Consider the following 10043-nt stretch of genomic DNA (forward strand, 5'->3'; position numbering starts at 1 on the left):
GTACTCACACGGATACCATTTTATATACGTGACGCTCTCATATAAATAGTGACGAAAAACATAACACATATATAATTTAGTTAAATCTTCATTCTTTAATAATTAACAATCTTTGATTTTTAACAACATAAATTAAGGAAACTCAAGAAGCAAATACGATAGCACACATATTATTTTAAATTTGTTTTTAGCACACATATTTAGTGAGATCAACATATGATTTTGATCACAAAATGAGTTTTATTGTTGCGATCTTCATGAAATGGGGGACTACATTGTATGCTTGTATGGGCTCACTAATAAAAAGTCAATGACAAGTTGAGAACACAACTAACCCTCAATGTCAACTGGTAATTAGAGATCCGATAATTAATCAAAAGTCAAATGACTATCATAATATTAAATTAAAGCAGCACTACTTGCACCACCACCATCCTTATCATAATAGCTTAGCGGTTGGGACATAAGGAGTTCGAATCTTGTCCTTTGTCTCTAATTTAACCATAGTTTTTGCGTAATTAACTTTTTCCATGTTGGCCTTGAGGCCAATCAGTGGGTGCTTATTGAAGTATCCTTCGATTTCATGAATTGGAAGAACTAGTGAAATACTTTGAAGGTTTACATGAAAGATGGACTGGCTCTTTGAAGATAGAAGAATTCGAGACCATATGTTACTTAGATGGTGAATGGATTAGGGGTTCTATCTTGCTTCGAGAGCAAGATAGTAAAGAAGATAAAGAAAAGAGTGCACTTCTCGGATTGAGATGGATATTAACGAATGTGGATCAAAAGAAGATATGATGATGGTAATTGACCTTAATTCTTGTCTCACATTGGTATGACGAGAAAACTACTTTTCTGGCTTGCTTATTTAAATAGGAATTTAGTTGGAGTTTTAGTGAATTTATTTTTGTGTGAAAAAAAGGAAATTTTTGAGATTTGAGAGTTATTTGTAAAGGGTGAGAATCGATAAGAGATTATAGATTGTTGAAAATGAACATGTCTATTCTTTTAATTCGACATTTGTAGTGATAGTTATACTAGTAGGCTAGATTCATTGCCAAAACCAAGTGAATTTTATGTCGTTTAATTTTTTTATTTACTTTATTATTAGGCAAAGTGTGTGTGGAATTGTGGATGATTTCATTGTATGTGGTGGTCGATCCCAAGTCCCAACATCGATGTGAGAGGGTTGGTTACCCTTTTCACAAACAAGTCTTGTCTTGTTGAAAATGCATCTAATATCCAAGTCTAGATTTTCCAAAAATCTAAACAGTTTGGAACTTGGACGGTATTTCATGTGAGTTTTCACCGGTTGCCAAAAGTTACATAAATAGTTTCTCGGGCACGTTAAGTACATAAATGGTCATGTGCTATATACCAGAATGCAAAAATATTTCTCACCCTCTAAGACCATATTTTAATTTGTTATAGATATTTTTAATCAATGAGATCACAGCTTGTGTACTCGTGGAAAATATGCAAAACATACGAACATTCAGCCAACAATTTGGCGCTTTTATTAAGCTATATTAGTTCAGCGAAAATTAAAATTTTAGGATATATGGTTAGTATTTTATCAAGTATATCTGCTAAGTTGTTTCCATGTGGTAAAAGTAATGTATCATATACAAGTAACTAATGCATGAAATTTAATTATATGTATGGAAGTTAAGTCATATTAGACTGAATTAATGAACTTCAAATTAATTTATTGATTTACCACCTATGACCTATCGCCGTCACCATCACTCCACTAAGGCACTAACGCCATATACTGCGGACATCCATCTAGAGGTTTAGAAAAGACACAGTTCATATCGTGAAAGATAAGCTTGCAAATCTCTAACACACGAAAAACGAAGACAATAAGCAAAATGTCAAACACCCTTGAGTGCTCTGTGCCAAAATTATGGAGCAGCCGAGGACCCCAAACAAATAGCTTACCCAAATAAAAAAAACAGGCCTAGGCCCAAAATAAAGTGATAAGGGTTATATGAGCAATTCACGGATTAGCCTATAATTTTCCTGTAAGGCCCAGATTTATAACATAACCGAACAGTTGTTTATAAGGTCCCAAACGTTTTTCTACAAGAAATAAAACGATACACCTATGACAATTGTGAAAAAGCCTACACGTACCTTAGTTTATATATTCGTGGATCCAGCCCGGCAAAAGCTTTTTCATTCGGCCCAGTTTTATAACGAATGAAAGTATGAAACTATTAAAATTTTTTTTTTTTAACAATGGTGATTGAACTCAGCTACATTACCTCTTCATGTAAATATTGACCACGTCACCAATACATTAACACTTCACCAACTTAGGTCTCTGTTCTGATAAATAAAAACGATTTAAACGTGAGACACAAGAATTTCATGACCAACATAGTATCAATATAGTCAGTCGATCATCTATTTGCTTGTTTGCCTGCCGTGACATATAATTGACTTGGTACGTATCAAATCAAAAAAAAAAAAAGATGGTACCTTTCTCTAGCCATTTTAGAACGGTTGAACAGCGTGTCTATAATAAATTCGCAAATGTTCACAAGATTTTCTGACCTATTAGCTAACTGTTTATATATTTACAATTATGATTTGAATAAAAGAGAGGGTCAAGTGTTATAATCAACTTCAACAAATGATTCGTCACAATGCAAGTGAGGAAAATTTAAAAGGTAGGTTTATGTTTAACCCAATAAACACGAACTTATATACATTTTTGTTACGAAAGAAATATTTTTCATATTAGTCATTTAAAAGGTAACGAGATTTTAGACCCATGTCCAACAGACCAACACTGGACACGGGATTTACGATATTATCAATATTAGATTTTCATACATTTAAGTCATAAAAGCTTATAATTTTGAAAATACATGGTTCCAAGTGTTATAGTTTACAAGTTGTAATATCATAATCACATGTTCGTCACTTCCATTATTAGCTGAAACATATTGATAGAATTGTTTGTCATACTCATCCCACAAGGCACATGTTATAATAATTTCTCTATCATATAAATTTTTGAAACCAGTTTTACTTATAATGTGATATTATTATAAAAGATAATTAAAATTAAAATATAAACATGTGATCCTGTAGTTGCCATTCAAGTATATGTATTTGATCATTATGCGGGTCTATAACACGAATAGGTTTATTTCCTATCATCTGTTTTATGATAATTAGATAACAATTATGATTGTTTTCATATTCTTTAATAACAATTAGGACTCTTGATTTGAGTGACAATTGTAACTTAAAACATTAATACACAAATCTAATATATAAAAAAAGATAAAATTATATACCTTTTTTATTGAGAGATTATGTTGAAATTTTTTTTAATTAATTGAATGATTGTAAATTTTAAAAAAATTCTCTAAAGTTGATAGATAAAAATAAATATAAATTATGTATTCAGGATTAAAAAGTGTAAATTATTGATGGAAAACAAAAAAGTGTAAATTAATGAGATTTTTTCTATAAATTAATATAAATACAAATATATTAATATATTTGGATAATGATTATTAGGATTTTTAATTTATAGTTTATCTACATGATGACATAAACGATAATCAATTTGATAAAATCGAACGATTTGATTGGTTAATAAGTAATTAGTTCAACTGTCTTATAGTATATATTAAGATTAAGATAGCGCAATTTAACAAAGTGTTTGCGAACTTTATATTCGTTTATAGTCCTGGGTCATATAAGTTAAGTAATACATTATCAAGTATGGTTGTAAGTTGTTTGAAACAAAATAGGTAATCGAGCACAAGTTTGTCATTTGGAATTTTGTTTCAGGTCGTCAATTTGAACTATGTTACATTTTAATCACGCGATTAATATTCGAGTAAAAGATATGCTCGATCATACAGACTCAAAAAAGTTTGTCTCTAAGGGCATGTATGTCTTTTTAACCATTAACTAACTGAATGTGTATAATATAAATGTTTTTTTACGAGTATTTATTAAGTCCAAAACAAATAATTATGATTGACTTAATGAGCTAAATACCTTTTTAATTTAGTGCATTAAGTCTAAACAAACGGCACCTAAAGCAGGTTATAAAATATGAGTATAGTTTTGATCAAACAAAATAGAAGAAAAAGTAGAAACTGGCGTAAATAAGAATATTTATTTATTTATTTATTTTTTTACCAGTCCTGAAGAATAATATAGAAATATATTTTTCTTAGCAGTCAATTTATCATCCATCATATTCTTCCTCTAAAGACGGAATATTTACTTAAAAGATGATCATAGTCCATAAAGACAAGTACGGGTGAATTACTAGATTCTTAATCTTAATTTTACCTTTCAAGACCTGTTTTTCCTAGTGTTTTCCTATTAATCATATGATATTTAGGGGACTGAATGATAAGTCGTCCCACATCACATTTTAAATTCTTTGTTCCCTGGATAATTCCATTAGCTTTGATCGGTTTTGACTACTATAGAATATTATTTATGCAATTTTTTATGGAGGCTCATGCATTGCATTGCAATTTTTTTAATAGAAACTTTAGTCATCAAATTGGAAAATCCATGTAAGTACTATAAAAGACGAACATGGTACCCGCACAATGCGACGGCAATAGTGGAGAAGCTTTATTAGGGATTTTGGTTAGTTACGTAATGAAAAAAAAAAATCCAAAGAAAAATAAGGTATTTCGAATACAAAAATATTTAATTGGTTGGGGGGAGGATTTACTTTATTAGGTAGTAAAGATTAACGGGTATTTGGATCAAATTTAACGATATCTCTTCACTTTCAGTATATAAACTGAATATTCATATGTAATCCACTTGACGATCTTCAAACTATCAATTATCATAACATTTAATTCATAAACATAATTATCTACATGTAAATTATATTTAGTTTAAATATTAAACCTTTTTTAAAAACAATTATAGCAGATCCAGTAAGGCAATAGTTGTGTGGGCTTCAAAAGGTAGGTGGAGAGGCCGGTTGATATTTTAATCAAGTACTACTTTCAACTTAAATTTCTAGAGGTTAGTGGATAGCTGATAAATGATAACTTATTTAGGAGATAACATTGTGGTGTCCACTTAAGCAAGCGATAAGATGACTAACAATACTCCTTTTATTATTATTATTATTATTATTATTATTATTATTATTATTATTATTATTATTATTATCAGTTTTGTCAATTTAGTTGTAAATCAATATTTTTAAATTAACATACAAACTTATATATTTTTGACATATTTTCACTTAGTTCGTCACTTTACATTCCACACGTATATACACACATAAACCACAAAGTAAACCGATCGAAAAACCAATTGGAGATATTATATCAACGATTCATCAAAGAAAAGCGATCGTCACCAAAAGAAGATATGAAATTGAGTATATTTGTTTTGGCAAGTGATAATCGTACCATTTGTTTTGATGTTTTACCACAACATTGTATTACTGACTTGTACAATCTGCTACATATATTATATTTAATGGTATATTAATTAAAAAGTACTAGTATCATTTCTCATTTGTTTTAGGCCCAGTCAGATTGGTCCTATGTGCTCCATTGTGACTGTTTCTAGTGTGTATATAATAAAACAAAAAATGAATAAAAATGAATATGGGGTCCATGGTAAGGAAGTACAAAGGAACATAGAATTGTAAAGGGATTTTGACCACATTTACGTCACAACAACAACATGATACATATAAAAGGACGAATCTTTTTTCTGTCTGTATCAACTTGTCTACTTCCTAAAATGAAAAACAATACGAGTAGTATTTTTATTACAATCTTTTCTACCCAAAAGAATAAGCGTGATAAAATAAAATTGCATTAAACTAGTACCAAAAAGTAAAATACAGTGTATCTAATTTCGTAAACAAAGGCAACAAAGACTAGATTCCTTAATTACCAAAAACAAAAAATTCCTGTTACACTCCCATGTAGAAAAGGTTCATTTCTGATTGTTATTTCATTTTTTAATCAGAAAATCATTGACAAATTCACGCTCAACAAAAACAAAAAATTCCTGTTACACTCCCAATTTCAAGTATATATGATGAAAATTTGAACTTGTAACATGATCTTTTATTTTTGATTTTACTTTCCATCATTAGAGTAATTTTTCATAAGTTTACAAGAAACAATTGATGTAATGTAATGTTACACACAAGATAATAACATGTTGATGTTATGTTGCACGAAAGCGATATATCAATCCATAAAAGCCTCACACAAATATGAAAGAAATATATACATAGACAAAGACAGCAAGCCCATGCTTAATTGCTTAATCTCACATGTCTCCATGTTTAATTTATACAAATTTTATATCTACAGATCCAACATTAACTAGCTACTCCATATCAACCTATTGCCAAAACTTATCAAAAAATTGTTACATTAAGCAATAAATCCGTTTATCATCTAAAAAACATTACCAATTTTGTTAGTTCCGAATTATAAGAAAAAACAAAACAGAACGATTGAACCCAAAACACAAGTTAGCGTTGCAATCAATGAACTTATACACGATATTTCCATATTGATATCAAATGGAATCAACAACGCAACTCATTTCGAGATAGAAAACTATATTACTAGAATTATAAAAATAAAATCCGAAACTCATTTTGTATTGGAATTAAACCAAAAACAATGAAAACTAACCCAAAATTTAGCATCTTACCCCTTGTTCACACTCATACAAAGATTAACCAAAACGACATTTTGTATGTGGTGATACATCTCAAGGGGTAAATATGTAATCTTCTACTTTTTTTTACATGGTCAGTTAAATCAGTTTTTCACGGTTCCGAAATTTTTCTTTCACCGTTTTCACATTAACTTGTACAGTACAAGCACCACCATTAGCGTGTCGTTTTGATCAATCAATTCGCTGAGAAAGGCTTCTCCAAAACCCAGTTCCATAAAACTTTTCCCACATTTCATTCTCCAATTCAATAAACTCATCGCCGGAATTCATCACAAACCGTTCTCCGGAAACCACCGCCGTCGTCGCAGCGTCAATCCTATAACCACCACCGCTGACGTCACCAACTCCGCCACGTGGACTATGTATCAACAATCCTTTCTTCATAAGCATTCTTCTTTTATTCTTCCGTAACGCCTTCCGGCATAACCCCGCCGGAACTTTATAAACCGCTAAAACGATGAAATTAACCACGGTGCACGGGAAACAGCAGACAACGGCGGCGCATTCGGCCGTAGTACCGCCGGCGACCTCCGCTAAGCGGTGGCTGTTACGCGACGAACACTCGTCTGGATCTAATAAGAATCTCCGCCGTTCCATCGGAGATTGATGGAAGACGATCTGTTGTTTTGGCATAACGATTACGTCGTAATGATGAGTTTTGGGAAGATCGTTATAGAAAACGATAAACCGTTTGTAGGTTAAATGATGTTATTATTAGTAGTAGATATAATAAAGGAAATATAGTTAGAGATAGATATATATATACGGAAGGTTTATATAAATCTGATTTCCTATATCGTCGGAATTTTCTGGTATCTGAATTATGTATGTGTAATGTGTGTGTTTATATATTTTAGAGATTGAGGTGACTAGATAACGGGGCCTACTTATATGTGTGGGAAATATATTAGGGGGTGTCTTATATCAAAGACTCATCCTCAGGAATAATAATCCTAATCAGCACATTAATATAAAAAAATCATCAAAAGACTAATCTTTTTAAATCTAATTTTATATAAGGATTGGTATTCCATCCACCTTTAATTTAATTATATACTCACAAAATTTAAAAATGAAAAAGAAAAAAAAAAACAGGTTTAAACACTCGTCCATGAGGGGATGAGTGCCCAAGGATACTAATAGAGAACGAAGGCATAAGGCACCCCCTTATTAATATTATTATCATTATGACTTAAAATAATATAAAACAACATTAAAGTAAAACAAATAAAAATATATGTTTCGGTTCATTAATAATCACCGTGTATTATGAAACTATCGCGTGTATTACTTGATTCGTAAATCTTTGTGCATTAATTTAACCTTGATTTAAGGGTAAATTTAGATCAAGATCTTATTCTATTTCTTTTACTTTAATACTTGTTTTACAATAATCAACCTCTATTATGATTTGTTAAACCAACTCTACATTTTTACATGTTATAATGAAAGTGTATTAAATAGTTATATATCGATCTAATGTAAATTAAATGGTGAACTTTTAATATGATTTTTTATAGTCGCTAAGTATATTTTTAAAGGTTATGTTTAGCATTTTGTAAATTATTAATATTATATTATGACAATATATATAATAAGACATATATATTTTTGGTATAAATGGTTGGTGTTAGCGTAACGGATTGGTATTTATAGTAGGAGATTTTTTATGCCTATTATTATTTTTTCTAATAATAAATTAGGATTATTGAAGTCACATGAATGTTTTAACTTAGTACTCAACTGAGTATCATAATCGGTGGGAGATTTTTTTTGTTAATTGGAATGAAAAATAATTTGTCATTATGGATCGAATTGGGTAGTAATATATCATAATTAAGTTTGATGTTATGGTATTTGAAAGGAAAGTATAAGGTTGAGAAAGTGTAACGTAGCAGATGGGTTTACGCTGATGTGTATGTGTTGGAAGCTCGAAGATTGACTCGATTAACAAGTCACCTTTGTCGTTTCAAGTTATATATGTAGGTGGTAGTGAAAGATTAGACCATTTGTGTCTCTAAATCTAATGAACATTAATATACAAATTTCTCTGAATTAAGATTTTGGAAAGCTTTAGTTATATCAACAAAAGACAAAGAAATGCAAGTAAATTACTTGTATTTCTCTGTCTCTAGCTCATATATGTATATCAATTAGTTTTGCATAGTTTTCTAATGACCCCAAATTAAAGTCGTTCATTGAAAGATAAATTAGATATATGGTACTCTAATTGCAAATAATTCGGTTGCCTTTTCTAAATATAGTTCGGCTTTTCTTATAATATTCTGAGACCATATATATGACCTTTCAATAACTGTTAAGCCTCGAGTTAATGTCTTTAAAGAATTTGAATCCAAGACAATCACGTCACACGTTATAAATAAGTACCAAACTTAGAATATGTTGCATATTATTGTGATGTAACGATAATTTAAAATTAGTATTGTGATATATCTTCAAAAAGGTTTTTAAGTCTTATATCTTGTAACGACATTGTTTAAACATACAAACATTTTCCCTCTCTGAATAATACACCATTAACACCCGCTTCACATAAATATATACACGATACTAACCTACTTCCAAACGACCAATGTGTGACAATAATCAACATGTTCTCTCTCTATATATATAAGCTTATTGTGACGTACAATTAATTACATCTTCTTATAGGTTTTATTTATGTAAAAAGAACATAAACAAATTAACTATATATAACGTGTACGTACATCTTGAAAATCATTTTTTATTTACACTTTTGTGCTGTTTTCCAAATTTTCCATCTGCATATGTTATACTATCATTTTCAAGGGAATATGCTAACGTCGTATAAAAATTTTATCCCGTATAAATAAAATATAGGTCAAAAATTCAGTTGTTGTCACAAACCTCTACTCCATTGAATTATTTATAAGATAGACGACACGTACATATCGTTATCGGCCATTAATCACTGTAAAAACGTATTAACATTTGTTTCATGTTTAGCACCGAATTATTTCAGACTTGTTAATTTTGATCTAAAACGTTTACAAAAAATTTGTCTCTAGTGGAAACTAAATGTTTAAACTTTAACTGTTAGCCAGGTGTGAAAAATTCGTTGTTTTTGTTTACATGTTAAACAAATAACTATAAACACAAAAGAATATATAACTCTCGTTGAAAATTCATTCTTACTCTTACGTTCGTCAAGAAAGAGATGTATTTATTATATAAGAACAAATTTTGAATTATAGTTGATTAGTTGAATATCGACTTAACCTTTTTGCAAGAATTAAAGGAACTGCTCAGTGCCGCCTTTTGTGGATTTTGAG

General features: G+C 30.0%; 1 protein-coding gene across 1 annotated transcript; it reads right to left on the reverse strand.

The window, feature by feature from the left end:
* Positions 1-6628: 6628 nt before the first annotated feature.
* On the reverse strand, positions 6629-7557 carry LOC122606010. The gene has a single exon (XM_043778979.1). It carries the CDS (start codon positions 7360-7362, stop codon positions 6901-6903), a length of 462 nt encoding a protein of 153 aa, XP_043634914.1. The 5' UTR covers positions 7363-7557; the 3' UTR covers positions 6629-6900.
* Positions 7558-10043: the final 2486 nt, after the last annotated feature.

The sequence above is a fragment of the Erigeron canadensis genome, chromosome 6 (genome assembly GCF_010389155.1).
Source record: "Erigeron canadensis isolate Cc75 chromosome 6, C_canadensis_v1, whole genome shotgun sequence".
Classification (NCBI taxonomy): domain Eukaryota; kingdom Viridiplantae; phylum Streptophyta; class Magnoliopsida; order Asterales; family Asteraceae; genus Erigeron; species Erigeron canadensis.

Coding starts and splice junctions, on each gene's coding strand:
- LOC122606010 (XM_043778979.1), bottom strand. CDS start 7,362: ATGCCAAAACAACAGATCGTCTTCCATCAATCTCCGATGGAACGGCGG.